Source organism: Thunnus maccoyii, chromosome 13, assembly GCF_910596095.1.
Source record: "Thunnus maccoyii chromosome 13, fThuMac1.1, whole genome shotgun sequence".
In the NCBI taxonomy this organism is placed as follows: Eukaryota; Metazoa; Chordata; class Actinopteri; order Scombriformes; family Scombridae; genus Thunnus; species Thunnus maccoyii.
The window spans coordinates 4,468,888-4,484,480 of NC_056545.1; the positions used below are offsets into that span (position 1 = coordinate 4,468,888).

Genomic DNA, 15,593 nt, shown 5'->3' on the forward strand with positions numbered 1-15,593 from the left:
ATAAATGCTGTAAGTTGTACACAACTAAAAGTAACTGAGATGCAACACACTGTAAAGTGATTTCCAGGAGACTAGATGAACAGATGAACATGTCTGGATGCACGATTCTGTACTGGCAAATGAGCTAACGATGTTTATTTTAGTTTTAACATTACTGGGGATATTGCTCTATACCTAATATAAGCCTTTTAGTAATTACTAGCGTGTTCATCTGTTATCTTAATGCAACATGTGTTGTCAAAGTGGTGAAGATGTTTTTATTTACCTTTTTTAGTCTTGGATTTAATGACAAAAACAACAGATCTAAGGGTCTTTAGGTTTTAATTGGTGTAAGTTTAATTACTGCATGCCAGTTTCACACACTAGGTGTGTATAAGTCCTCAAAGAACTCTTCAAATCTTAAATTCAAAATCTTCAAGTTGCAGTATAATATCACAGCTTTAATCTAGAGATACATTACCTTGTTGAAACAATTTTTCAAAAATCTTTGCCTCTTCCTTGTGCATCTTTAAAGTATTATAAAAATATCCCTTGTTGCTCAGGTTATGCTTTGTTACTGATCTAATCTTCCTCTTGTTCAAGCTTCTTTAAGAATAAAATTGGTCTTCTCTTTGACTAGTGGAAGTCATGACAGCGCCCCAGAGAAACTGCAGTCACACTGTCTGCTATCAGTTTTATCAGCAGCAAAGACAAGACAAAAACATGAATAATACTGGCCCCTCCCTCCCCATTTGATCTTTTCCCGCCCCCTTTACGTCCCAAAATACAGAGTCGAACCTGTTGCTCCCAAGCTTAGGAGTCACAGATAGCTTAGACAACACACAGAGCAGGGGCAGCAGGGGTGAACTTCCAGGAAAACACACAGTAGGTTCACAACCAAACAGGAAGATGGAACAAAATCATCTGTCACTTCAAATGGATTACTTAGAAAGGTTGGTTTGATCACTCTTCAACTCCTGCACGCACTGAGAACCTGATCTGCCTGTGCAGTACATAATCTCTTTTCCCAAGATGACATTATGCATGAGTTTTCCGTGGTTTATAAATAACAACTGCTCTTGCTTTGACCAGATGAGAGGAGAGAGTAAGAGAACACGCACGTTGAAAGAAGTCCTCCATGGAGCTTGATGGTACTTTAATGAGTTGCTGCCAAGGAATTCTTCTCCAACCCCGTCCGTCCTTTAAAACCCTTTTACATCTTCAGCGTTGCTGGAATATTGGCATGGAACACTGGAGATATCTTTGAAAAAATTTCAAAAGAAAAGCATTATAAAAGAACAAACTGACGGAGTGAAAGACAAGAAAAATAGAACGTTTTGTTTCTGCGATCCAACCACCCCATTACTCATTTTAGTTGAAACACAGGGGTGGTGAGAGCCATGGATGAAACCACAAAGGGTGTTCAGGAGACAATGGTCAGCGAGGCTCTGGTTCAGTTCAATGCCACCTTGCAAGATGCCATAAAGGAGGTGAACGTGGACGTAAGTGCTTTCAAGCAGCGCATAGAGCAGAGGATCGAGGAAATGTGCATCTCCAACGGACGATTGGCCGAGTCAGTGACCAAGCTGCAGGAGGAGAACCTGCAGCTCAGGGGGAAGCTGGAGGCCCTCAGCCGCCTGGTGGAAGGTCTCGATGGGGTGAAGATCGAGAGGAGTCCTGCTGAAGTGAAGGAGAAGATCAAGCAGGAAAGTATAGAGAATGGACATGCAGAAATACAGTCCAAGACCCTGGAAGATCAGAGGGGTCTTGCTAACTCTGGAACCACTACCTCGAACTCTGAACCATCAGGTTCAAGTGCAGGATCAAGCCATGCTGCTGCCGCTGTGGCTGCTGCTCCCAGCAACACCTCAGTCCCTCCTCCATGGAGAGCAAAGAGACTTGCTGAAATGAATGTGAGTATTCGTTCAAAACTGGTGCCTTTGTATTCAAAGTTTTCCACACATTCTGCAGTTTACACAATCAGGAATGTTACTTCCTGCCTCTGGATTGCAATGGAAGAGGGATAACAACATAAATAACATGCAGGTCTGTTATATCCGTTGTAAAATGGGTGAATGGATGAACAAAAGGTGTAGAGTGTTGTAAAATGGGTCTGGTCACTAAGAAAATTTCAGCTTATATGCACCAGGTCTCAGGCTTCCCCCTAACTTCCACCTGCCAACTTGTCACTTTGGTTGGGTGATGAGACAAAAATATAAATAATGGTAATCATGAAATAATGATATTCACAGTGACAACTCAGAATGATGCCCCACTTTACTCAAAGAGGCACAAAAATAGTAACTGATCAGAGAGATCATCAATATGATATGGCCGTCTGATCAATAGCTTTTTATCATCTATTGTATAATCCTCGATTCAGAGTTGAAACCAGTCTTCAGCTGTTTATTAATTATTAGTTAGTTCCTAATTTGATCCTTGGTCATTACTAATTCATTCATTTTGCGTAACAAGGTATTCAGACTGAAAACGGCGCTGTGTTTATCAGCATGTTGGTAAGGGTGAGATGCCGGTTTCAGCAATAGACTCATGAGTTTGAAAGCTTATAAGACTGTACAGGTGTTTACAATACTGTGAGGAAAGATTTTACAACTCTGAAAAATGCGACAATCATTTCATCCTTGAATTTCCTCCCTCACCTTACAAATTAATGTACCAGAAATGTGAGCTTGCTCATAATTTATTGGACAAAGCAGTGCATTGCCAGATGATACTGCATTGCGTTACAGCAAGTTTTTTTTCCCCCAGACAACCCTATGTGTTGCATCAACACAGTGACCTTGAAATGAATGATGCAGCTGCTTTTTTTCCCACAATGTCTATCTTAACAAAAACCTAGTGTAATCACCTCTATACCACCCTATACCATGCCAAGGAATCTCAGCAGCTCTGTCTTTGTATTTGGACAGGGGTTAACCTTTAGCGCTGAAAGCTCACACAAACCTTGACTGAGTTCTGCTCATGACAGGCGTTCAAACAATGTCTGGATGTACTGTACATGAATCATGATCCTGCTGAATGTCACTACAGATCACTGACTCATCCAACCAGAAACCACCCCGGTGACTGGAACATACATTCCTCAACCCAAACGGCATGACAGTATTTCAATGTAATCCTGAGTGTGATGCTATTTTCCGCGTGTAAAAAGAAACCCTTCAAAAGATCAGACGTGCTTGGAAACTGAGCCTGCCTGAACTATAAGTAAATGTTTGTCTAACATACAGTATACTCAACCTCCGACTCCATCCTCACGCAACTTTAAATGGAGCAAAGCCTTATACACTCTGCATCACCTGCCATTATTATTTTTATATATTATTAAATCCTTATTTTCAATTGCAGACCAATAATAATGATAATAATAATAATAACCTCTAACATTATTATCCTTGCATATTAATACAATTATCATTACAGAGATTATATTCTTACATTTGCTAAAATGAATTTACACATTTACTCTCTTCCCTACCCCCCATCTAAGCCACTCATGACCCTCTTTTAAAACAGCAGGCTCTCCAAAGGGCACATGTATTTTTGGGTATGTGCTTTGGGACAGGGCTGCAGCTCTTTGGAGCCTCTGTATGCTCCATACAGACTTCAATAGCACTGCAAAACCCTTGCAAGCCTAACTTGTCAATACATAATCAATATCTGCTTTGTAAATAAAGTCCCAAAACTTTGGAGCAGAACTCAGCGTCACAGTCAAGGCCAGTATAATACATCCGTCTGACATGTGAGTCAGAAGGATGCATCTTTATGAAGTGACATGCATACACTCTGAAGACAGGTATAGAAATAAATCTCCGTCCCTTAATCGCTAAGGCATCTTGCTTCCCAGCCAACCCAACTCTCAAATCTCCTAATGGAAAGTTGAATTGCATCTACCTCCCTGTCAATAATACCCACACCCAACACCCTGAGACGGACAACCAGCTGTCCTGTTGAAACGCACACCCTGCCAACATTCCTCTTCACTGACATCAGTTGGTCTTTTCCCAACCCGTCAGCCCCCCACACTGACGTATAACAGTTCCACCCCCCAGAACCAAGAGAGCCCTCTGATTCATCAGTTTTCAAATTGATTTTAAAACGTGTTTTTCCTTGCATCTAGCAATGGAAAACCTTAATAGGGGGCAACTGAAAAGGGTGCATCCGACTGTTTTTTTAAACTTTCTGAAACCAACAATCTGACTATTTCATGCAGCAATTGGCCAGGTGTGCAGAGGTGAAATAGTAGGCTGAGTTTGAGCATTTTTTATTCTACACATAACCACTTCTGCCACTTTTCATATGTGCTAACGAGTGAGGAGAGTCTGTCCTCAAAGTGTGCACTGTTATTCCCATTTTAACGATTATCGTATCTTGTCTCACGTTGTCACGAAGCTGAAGCCAGTGCCAAGTGCCGTAAGATGTAATACCACCAATGACCACTAGATGTTTGCTCCAGAAAACCTCAAAAAGAACAGCTGAAGTGTTATTCTGTTTCACTTTGTTGCTGAACGTTTTAGCAGACAGCTACCTATTTACGAGACTGTCCTCCCAAGAAAAACGACACAATAGGTTGTAATGTCAGTCACTGAAAAGCAACATATAGTTATGTTTGAATGAAAGATGCCATCTAGCAGCCATAGTAATTATGACCCGGAGCAGTGGCGTAGTTCAGATGACATATATATACTAGGGGTGTGCCCGAATCCAAATACATAATAGTGGATTTTTCACGAACATTCATTTCATACAAATATTTTAAAAATTATTCATTTTCGGGAAGAAAAAAAAACATGTCAAATAACAGCATGCAGGTCAGTTACATCGCTATCTCAGTCTCTCTCCTCTGCTCTGCTGTTACGTCTATCAGCAGGTCTCAATGAGGGGAGTCACATAAACCTGCTGCATGACGCACATTTCTTTACTTGGACATCACCCTTGGAGTCGGGGGTTTTCCCCAGAGATAAATCTGAGCTACTGACACAAGCAAAGTGCTTATAAGACACTCTCCATAACCTCTTGTTCCCCTTCTCCTTTCCACAAAGTTAGGTTGTAAAAAATAGGCAATAAATGAGAAGTGCAAAGCAAGAATCGCCTTTGAAGTTCCTCTCTACACATTACATGCCGTGCTGTCTCTGTGTTATGGGTGTATAAATAGGTAGAGGTCTGTCTGTACATTGGTGATGCACTCAGTTTAGTTCAGTAGTCAGCGCGGTCATCTATGATTTAGGAGACTTGAGTTCAAGACCCGGTGCGGAGACCTCCTTTGTAAGATAGTTTATTCATACTCATATTCAACATTTATTTTAACATTTGAATATCCTAAAATTAAAAGCATAATAAAAACAAAAACGGGATTTTTTTATGCCTATTTCTACTTTTATTCGAATACAAATACAAATATAAATACTTTTGCTGCCTCAACAAATGTAGATACGAATACAAATACTGGGCTCTCTGCACATCCCTAATATGTATTGTATGTCAACAAATTTCCACATTTGGAGGTGGGGTGGATGGAAGCAGTAACCCAATAGTGGACTTTGTAGTAGTAACTGTAACCCACACCACATGTTTCTCTAACCTTAACAAAATTATTTTTTAATAGTGATTTGTGACAGTTTTGGAAAGCACAGACAAACTATGTCATCCTGCTGATAACTCCTGATAGGGCGCCAGATTAGAAAATGCTCCTATGTGTCATTCTGGCATGCACATTGTCAAAAGAAGTATTAGGTCGTTAAATTTGGAGGACTTGTTGCTATTTACACATCTATTTACACATAATGTTGTTTGGTGTTGTATCAAGCATCTATTTAGAGTCGCGTTTGTGTCCACCTGAAGAATGTAAGTCCAAAATACACTCTCATTATAGCTCTGCCATTTAGTGCTGGGCAGCTGGGAATAATGCTAATAGGCTATAAAACCAAAACAAGGAGCTGAAAGATGCTAAAACGCTCTGTAGAGCTGAATGGGTGATAATTCTCTGTGGGTTTGACAATACGAGCATAACCTTTTACATTACACATGATGTACCCATGTGATCCATGGCACATTTTCTATTTCATTGTGGCTTTAACAATAAAGATAATTCCTCAATGATGTGGCAAAAAAAAAATATTGAAATGATGGACATGTTTGTGTCTGTCAGTATCTAACCAAAGTATGTTTCTAAGAAGGAGCCATAGTGAAGTGTAATGAGGTAAACACAGCCAGAGGTTGGAGGGATAAACAGGGTCAGACAGAGTCAGACTGTGATATCCTACAGCAGCTACCAGAGCCCACAGATCACTCTGGTGCTAATCTCCCTCCTGACAACGAGTTGATGGACTGGCTGCAATGGCTCTATTGCGTGGCTGCCAGACCACTGCGTGTCTCTGGAAAGCAAAAGGCTTGGGGGTTGGAGTGGGGGCAAATAAAGGCCATGCTTCAGGGCGATATACTTAGGCATGGTTTGAGCTGCTCAGACTAACTCCCTGATTTCCAAAGCATCCATTTGTTGCTATATTGGGATGTAAGAAGAGGGCAGCGGAAACTCTTGCAAAGGGGCTGATTGCTAAATCTAAAATAGCCTCTCAGCAGGAATGTGTGTTTGTTGGCCACAGTTGTCATTAAAGGAGAAGCTTTCAGCTGTTAACAGCTGAAGATCACACTTGTAGAGGAGTTAGTGCACACACACACACACACACACACACACACACACACACACACACACACACACACACACAAATAGATTTACCATGGATGATAAAGGCCTAAATTTAATTTTAGCTCCACAGGACGCAGCAGTTTGAAAGCACCATCTTTGTTTGTTGTGAGAAAATCAGTATAGTATCCAATGAGTGATGTTGCCAAGGCAAATGTACAAATAGACAAAGACATTGTCAGCTGCATGTGTTGCATAACTCATTTACCTTCCTTGGAGAAATTACTTTTCTTTACCAATAGATTTATAGATTTTTAGGGTTAATCTGTTATACTGAGTTCTATTGTGCCGAATTTCACTATTTTTTCAGCCATGTCAAAACACCAAGGGGCGGTTTAGAGTCATTTGTTCTAAATTTTGCAAAAACTTGGTAAACCAGTGGAGGAGCACCAGTTTTATGTTTGAGCAGCACTTAACATCTGTTATAGCATTAACATAACACTGGACAATCGTTGTTTTTCCGCAATACCCCCTCTTTAAAAGTTAGATTCGAGCCAGCTTGTGTAATGATACCTTAAAATACAAAACATCAAACAATGCGGAGGAGGAAACAACTACCCATGGATCAATTATACAGCTGTTATTGAAACATTATATATGTAATCCATTGCCAGAAATGAATTAACAGCATAAGTATGGAAGCCTAAAAAGCTTTGTGCATGCCAATAAGATATCCTCTTCCTCACAGGTGGACTACACCTTTAAGGGTATGAACGACCAGTTTTTGGATGTCTTGAAGTCTGAAATGAAAAAAGTGCTGACCTTACTGTCTTTACTGAACAGGGCACTGATGGAAAAGGGGAGAAAAACAGTGCCACAACTGCACAAGAGAATGGGAATCACAAGCAGCAAGGTAGGAAGATACACCGAGAAGCTCCACACAGATAACCTGACAAGCTGACCTGACTTTTGGGTATGTCTTCTCAGAAAACATATCAGTGGACTCCGATGCGGCCCAAATTGCTGAAACTGTTCCCAAATCCCACCAGCCTCTCACCTCCATCACCAAACCAGGCTCAGTGTCTTCAGCCATAACTAACTCTTCTGTGGAAACCCCCAAAATGCCTGGTCAGTTGATTACTGTTCATTTTTAATTACTTACTTAAAATAAAAACATTTTTTGTGGATGGTTTTACTGGACGGCTCTGTTTGATGAGTTAGAAGTTCCATGTGGGGACGCTGATGCAGCAACAGATTGTAAAAGGTTGCCAAAAAAAACAAAACAACACACACCCAAAAGATGTTTCAGTGCAATAAAATTAGGGTCATGTTAGAAAAATCAAGTATTGAGTCTTTTCTCCAGAATTATAGTCTCAATAAAACTCCCAACAATATTCCAGGATAAATAATGATGAAAATAACATCCACAATATAGTAACATAGAATTCAGTCAAAGCATTGCATGATGATCAATCAAGGATTTTCTGTAATACCAGTGTTTATCAATTCTGCTATAAATTTGGAGCCAGATGAACCTGAAAGGATCAGTCAAGTTGTCAACAATCAGCTGTCAAAGTCATGACTTTGATTTAAGCTTCAGTAAATAGTGGTTGATTAATATGATATAGTACCAAAAACTTGGAAACGAATAACCTCTAATTCATATAATGGTTATATCAGTGCTGCGTGACGTTTTTCTGTGTATTACATTCATTTACATATTGTGCATTATACATTACATTATGTATGTCGCAATTTTTTGTACTTGCAATGATTTATTTTATCGGTTGTTGCTGTAAATGTTGTAAATGTGTGGAAATCTGTACTGCCGTCACAGTCGGTGATCATTTTAAGAATGATGAAAAGAAAAATGAATCAGTCTTTTTCTTCTTTCAGACCAGGAAGACTCAAGTCCTCTTACCAAACCCCATTCTCCCCTCACTGCAATGACAAAAGCCAGCTCTGAAGCTCCAGCAGTTCCTCAGTGTCCTGCCTCAGTGGCCAAAGAAACACAAGAAACACCAGTGAAATCATTAGAGTCTCCTGCTAAAAGTGGTGAGTGGAAAACCATCTGGGTTGTGTAATTCAATGTATTTCTCCCAATTTTTGATACCACTGAGACACAGAACGTCAGTATAACCAGGCGCAATATCAACTGCTCCTTAATTCAGTTATTCATATTCCCCCTTTTTTCAGATGCTGATGAACCCCAGCCCCATCTCCCTGTCACTGCCATGAGCACCAAACCCAGTCCTGAGGGTCTGCTTGCAGCCAAACCTGCTCAGACTCCAGCATCAGTGCCTAAAGCAGCAGAGGCTCCAACAGGGGAGGCAGGGGAATATCCTTTTAAAAGAGGTCAGTTAGTGGGACGTATATTTAACGTTATTGTGTACAGACTCTACAAAATATGGAAATGCATTCATGGGATTTGGTCCCTGGCACTCATATGAAAACATGTTTGTTCTGTTGACATGATATTGGACAATGTAGCTTTCTGCACGTTTGTAAAGAATAGAGGCTGCTCACTTGCCTTCCACTTTCTGTATGTCATATGTAGTCATCTTTTTACCCAAGTAAGTAAAATTTATTTATATAGTGCTTTTCACAGACAATCGTCACAAAGTGCTTTACATGAGCATGATGCCATAAAGAAATACAGAGAAACACACAATCTGTAATAAAAGTACACAGTAAAAAACATAGAAAAAGTGAACGCCTGTCTAGAAAGGTGTGTTTTCAGCTGCTTTTCAAATGAATAAGCAGAATCAGCAGACCTCAAGGGTGCAGGCAGAGCATTCCAAAGCTTAGGTGCCACAGCCTCAAAAGCTCGATTACCGCGGGTCTTAAGGCGGGTGAGTGGAACAGAGAGCAAATTTTGCATGTTTGACCTAAGAGAGCGAGCTGATGTGTATGGGTGTAGTAGATCAGCAACATAGGCGGGAGCCTGACCGTGCAGAGCTTTGTAAGTAAGAGTGAGAATTTTAAACTGAATCCTAAAAGCAACAGGAAGCCAATGAAGAGTTTTAAGTATAGGTGCAATGTGAGACCGTCTAATAGGAATAAACTTTCTTACCCTATTCGGACCAACACAGTGACGTGGGTTAAACCCGTGTCAGGGGTCTATCTGTATGGGTCAGCCTAGGTCAGCCAACCCTCCTTCACAATCCTCCTCTCAACCAGGGTTGGACGCAAGTCAATTTTTGCATGGATTAGGTCCATGACGCAGATTGACATTCAGGAATCTGCTGCTCCTCTCGATTGTATCTTTGATAATGTTTCATAAGGTGGTTGCATGAAGAACATAAATCCTAATAAATAGACGATTGCCTGGAGCAACGCAAATGTCGACCCAACATGTTAATTCCACAGAGTACAGACAACATCCATTTTTATTGACGTCAGGCAGTGACGTATGTAGAAATGCTGTAGCGGACCCGAGCTGGTCTTATGTCCGATAGTCTAATATTAATGGGTCAAACAAGGGTTGAATATGTGTCACAAGACCTGCGTCATACAAGCATCTGCTGTCTGAAAGTGGAATAACAGATGATGAGGGTTTTTACCAGTATTAGATTTCTTGCTGTAGCAATCTACGGTCATGTAATATCTACCCTTCACACTTCTTATTATCACAACGCACTAGCAACCATCCCAATCACCGTAGCAACCACATAACAATACTCTAGGGAACATTTAGTTCCAACCAACTAACACCTTTTAACCACTCAGAATATCTCAAGAACCCTGCTAGTATCCACTTAGTAATGCCCTAGCAAGTACCCTGAAAATCTGAACAATTACATAGCAACAACATCCTAGCAACCACACTGTAATAACCATTTAGGAATAGAGAAACTAACCAGGACATCAAGGACATCCAAGTGACCACCAAGGAACCTATATACCACCAAGGAACCTATGTATATTAGAGGTTCCTTGGTGACCACTAGGAAATACCCTAGCAAACATATAATATACTGTAGCACTCACCTGGCAACGCCCTATGAAACGCTGGCATAGTGATTGTTAGGGCCCCAACAATCACTTAGGGACACATAGCTACAATATCTCAGACTCTAGTGGTGGCCAACAGTGTGCCATGGAGAGCCGTCAGTTTGTAGGTTTTCATTACAACCAATCACCTCAATCCAACTGATTTTTCCTTAGTCACAGGGTGCCCCTATATTTTATAGGAAATTTAACCTTTTCTACTTTGTCAGTTTGTTTTTTCCTCCATTCTATGTTTTGGCGCTTTGGCTGCACTTACACAGCAACTAATATTTAATCCACATTCATTTCTTACTGACATTTCAACTGCTTTCAGTGCATACACTTTGAACTTCAAACCCTTTCAGGTTTCAAGTTTACACCTTTGAAGAACAAGAAAAAAACAACACTTCAACTCCTTTCAGCCCTTTTCTTTTTAACTGCAATTTCAACTGTTTCAATAATTGAAGTATTTCACATTTCAACAGCAAATTTCCAGCAGTGAACACATGTAAAATCATCTCTAATTTGTTATTTTTTGTTTCTCTTTTAATGCTATTTCTTCTTGATTCCAGTTATTATACTATTCAATTTCCACTTGTGCAGGTACATCTGGAGCAAAAGAGGTGCCTTCTCGGGTATCCCAGGAACAGTCAAGCTCTGAATCCCAGTCTGTCACCCATCTTCCCCTCACAGCTGTGACCAAGAACAGCTCTGACACTTCTGCTGCACCCAAATCTGATCAGAGTTCTGCTTCAGCACTGAATCCTTCAGTACCAGAATCCCCAACAATAAAGCGAGGCCAATATCCATTTAGACGTGGTGAGCACAATGATACAAAATTGGCAATATTGGTTCATTTTGAGATATTATCGCATTTCTTAAAATATACAAATGTTGGTTTTGAGACATGCGTTGTTCCTCTCTTCATTAGATGTCAGTGAACCCAAGCCGTACCTGCCTCTCACTGCCATGACTAAACCCAACACAGAGTCTTCATCATCTGCTATGCCAGCACAGACTCCAAGTCTTTCAGGATCACAGGACACTACTGTAAAACCAGGGGAATATCCCTTTAAGCGAGGTGAGTTCAACCAAAGGTGCAAAGATCTGCCTCTAAAATATAGGTCATGCAGTCATTGGTAGTCCCTTGTTTTCAGTTTCTCCATTCCTCTTCACTCGGTAATGCATGTTTTTAAATATTTTAAACATTATTTAATTATTTTTTATTGTCTATTTTACTGTATTTCACTTTGACGCTTGTTTTTTTGTCTCACCTCCTCATTTCAGCACCAGTTCTCAAGACATCCAGTCCCAGTCTAAAGAGAAGTGTGAGCTTCCCTCAATCAGCAGGTAAAACTACTACACCAACAGTTTATAATAAAGTATTGTACAAAATGAAACTGTGACCTAATGATGGCGCTAGATGAAAACAATTCATCCTTAGGGTGATATATGTATCTCTGTGCCTAATGAAATAACAATGCATCTAATAGTTGTCAGGACATGTCACAAAAACCACAAATGTCACCCAGATATTCTTCATTCAGTTCAGAGTGCTCTAACACTTATTTTGCTCTTTTTTGTTTTGTTGCTTTTTCATCCACCTCATTTTGTTTCTCTGTGTCTCTCCACAGAAAAATTGCTTCCCTCCAAATCAATCATAAAATCTGGTTTCTCACCTAAGTTGGACAAGTAAGTCGTTAGCATGAATCCTGTTTTATAACATCAAGTTAAATTACTGTTCAATATGATTACATTAATGTGGTGTTTGCAGCCTATTGGCAGCTTTAGTCCAAAAACATATTTGTATCTGCCTTCAAAAGCCCATATTGGCGAAATCTCCAGTTGATTGTTGCTTGTTGTTCAATATTTCTCCACAGGAAAGTAAACAAAGCAGGAGGGGATGAGTTAAAGCAGGACTTGATGAAATCTAAAACACTTCCACGCTCAAATGGTGCTCAGGCCAGACGGGCTCTATTTGAGAGGATGAACTCAGAGCCTACCAAGTAAAGTATTTTCCAAGTATTGTCCTAAGCCATATCTTCAGTGCCAGATATGAATGACATTTTGTCATACAGTGAGTTGCTTTTCTCGCGAATAGGCCGAGGGATTCCAAGCCTAAACTGAAGCGCTCTCAGAGTTTTGGAGTGTCCAGTGCCAGTGGTATTAAACAGATTCTCTTGGAGTGGTGCCGCTCGAAAACCATTGGTTATCGGGTATGACAATGGAATATATTTTCCTTTTCTGTCATATGTTCCTCTATAAATCAAATGCTCTTTATTTGATGACATACTGCATGTATATTTACCTTTTAACATGCTTCCCTTTTGCTATGAAAGATGTACAATCTTTGCCGTCTAAATGTTGTACCCTGTTATTTTATGCATTAAACATGATGCCATTATGATCTTCCCCCAGAACATAGACATCCAGAATTTCTCCTCCAGTTGGAGTGATGGGATGGCTTTCTGCGCTCTAGTCCACTCTTTCTTCCCACTGGAGTTTGATTACAGCACTCTGGACCCTGCAAACCGCAAACACAACTTACAGCTGGCATTCACCACCGCAGAGTAAGTGGCTAGAATAGACTGAATAAAACTACACTGTGCAAAAATGTGAGTATTTTGAATGTGGGTATTTTAACTTTGGTGATAGTTTTTATAGGCTGTGATACCTTAGTATAATTAATTTTATCAAAAGGGATCACAGTTTAGTTGACTGGTAGTTTCTCAGCAACTATTTTGATGTACAGATGACCAGAAATTGGAAAAATTCAAACACAAAACACAAAACTTGAACTGGAGGATAGCACAGTTAGAATCTACATTAAAATCTGAGAACAGTTAACAACCTTTATTAAAAAGATATTTGACTGTCAATTTCACAAAACTAGGCATTTATATGACTTTATCACAAGTGTACAGATATCCTAGCAGCTCTGTTAGGCTGGAATTAAATTGCCTTTTTTGTCTGGAACAGCACACATATCTGCTCTGTAAATCACTTTTCCTGTATTCTGCTTTGAGAAAAAAATCAAAACTAAAAGGGAGAAATTGATATTTTACATTCTTTGTTTTCATGATTGTGCCCCCTACTTTAACATTATTTTGTTGAAAGTCCTTATTTCAGTCCAGCAAAGCAAATCTTGCGTAAAGTGATAACATGGCTTTCAATCATAGTCAGAGCAGATGGTCACACTGAGCCTGATTGCATCCTGCTACACAACACAGGAGCCGCAGACTCTGAACAACAACCCACATTAGCTTTCCTGCAAAACTCTCTCTTCTTATCTGACTTACAAACATGAACACAAGTCTTGTCCTACACCATAGCTTGTTGAGCACCGCTAACATCAGTGAGCAGGCCAGGTGACTAATTAGCTGCTCAGCTGCTGCGCAATAAACAGCATGCAAACATGCAGTATCACCTTGGTCCCATTAGATGCCGGTTTGGTCATTGCTCTTCAAAATCCTTGTTAGCGACACACTGTCTGTCCATGACTTGTAGCTACTACAGTTTGTTTACTTTGTCTCCGTTCTGTACGGAGTAACACCAGTAGCTTGCCAGTCAAACAAACCTCTGACATGCTCACCCAGCCAGCCATTTCTTCATTCTAATAATACAAAACTATTAACAATACATTTTAAAAAATATGTTGTGATTTCAGTTGGACTAAGAACAGCGTTGTGTTGAACTAAATGCTAACGTCAACAATTACAATGCTAACATACTGATGTGTATAATGTTTACAATGTTCACCATCTCTGTTTAGTACAGTAACGTTTACTAATTAGCACCAAATACAATGTACAGCTGAGGCTGATGAGAATATCATTAGTTTTTTAGGAATTTGGTCATTAAGCAGAGCGTTGGACACATTTTGACCCAATGATGACAGCTAAGGGATCATCAATGTTATTTCAGTTCATCCTGAGGGGAGCATGGATGTTGTTGAGACATTTCACACAAAATCACAAAAGCCATTCTCAGGGTGGCACCAGAGAAAAAATCATGGGAAAAGTTGGGGGACCACCAAAGTCATTCATCTCCGTCCTCTTGTTGTGATGAATGTCAGTAAAAGATTTTATAGCAATCCATCCAACATTTATTCAAACTGTAGGCCTTCAGGAAGCTCCGCAGCACGTGTTTGGATGTGCTTTGAAAATGAATGATGGTTAAGTTTATGTCAGCATTTCTTTATTTCATTAGAAATAGATACATCCCTTGCACTACTTTCTATTTTAATTATCTTTACTGTACTTTTATGTTTGCCCCCTCCCCCACAGGGAGCAGGCAGACTGTCTCCGTCTGATCGAGGTGGAGGACATGATGGATATGGGGGACAAGCCAGACCCCATGTGTGTGTTTACGTACGTCCAGTCCCTCTACAACCACCTGAAGAAGTTTGAATAATAACTCTGTATCAGAGTAGATTTACAAAGTACACATTCTCCTTTGACTCCCTGTATTGCTGTTGGTAACCACAGTGTGTCGTGAACACTTTAAATAAGCTGACTAATGAGGAACCCAGAATCTTAAAATCACATTAACAATGACTTTGGGGTTTGACAAATATATTTCTCTGCCAAATCATATACATATTGATCGATTTTATACTGTGTGTGTTCACCATTTTCCCCCATTTCATCTCTCATCAGAGTGACTGACACTGATACTTAAAAATCAATGGCCGTAATCAAAGGAAGAAAGATTACTACTGTGGAGATGCTTCAGTTAAAATGAACAGGAGGTTTGCCTAAGTCTTGCAATGTGGCAAAATAAACTAATTTTATAATATTTCCAATTTTAGGTGTGAATATTTTACGTCATTGTTAGAAAATCACTTGCTCCTTACTTAAGACTGACGAGTAAAAACAAATATCTACAAGAGTGAGAGTTTAATACTAATTAATTGAAGTGTCAAACTGAAGTGTCAGGAGTCAAATTCAGGTCAGTCAGTTCA

The 15,593-nt window shown here is 39.9% G+C and overlaps 1 protein-coding gene across 2 annotated transcripts; it reads left to right on the top strand.

Moving 5' to 3' along the window:
- Positions 1-673: 673 nt before the first annotated feature.
- On the top strand, positions 674-15,564 carry LOC121910125 (smoothelin-like protein 2). Of its 2 annotated transcripts, XM_042431166.1 has the most exons (15): positions 674-932; positions 1,072-1,892; positions 7,484-7,553; positions 7,628-7,768; positions 8,537-8,695; positions 8,837-8,995; positions 11,234-11,449; positions 11,562-11,711; positions 11,918-11,980; positions 12,265-12,322; positions 12,511-12,636; positions 12,732-12,846; positions 13,049-13,200; positions 14,917-15,000; positions 15,289-15,564. In XM_042431166.1, the coding sequence occupies exons 2-15, from the start codon at positions 1,380-1,382 to the stop codon at positions 15,308-15,310; spliced, it is 2,028 nt and encodes a 675-aa protein (XP_042287100.1). In that variant the 5' UTR covers positions 674-932; positions 1,072-1,379; the 3' UTR covers positions 15,311-15,564. The 2 variants fall into 2 exon arrangements, with proteins under 2 accessions (XP_042287100.1, XP_042287099.1); XM_042431165.1 differs by having other exon boundaries at positions 675-932; positions 14,917-15,564.
- Positions 15,565-15,593: the final 29 nt, after the last annotated feature.

Coding starts and splice junctions, on each gene's coding strand:
- LOC121910125 (XM_042431165.1), top strand. CDS start 1,380: ATGGATGAAACCACAAAGGGTGTTCAGGAGACAATGGTCAGCGAGGCT. Junction 7,554..7,627: donor TGGGAATCACAAGCAGCAAG/GTAGGAAGATAC, acceptor ATGTCTTCTCAG/AAAACATATCAGTGGACTCC. Junction 12,323..12,510: donor TTCTCACCTAAGTTGGACAA/GTAAGTCGTTAG, acceptor ATTTCTCCACAG/GAAAGTAAACAAAGCAGGAG.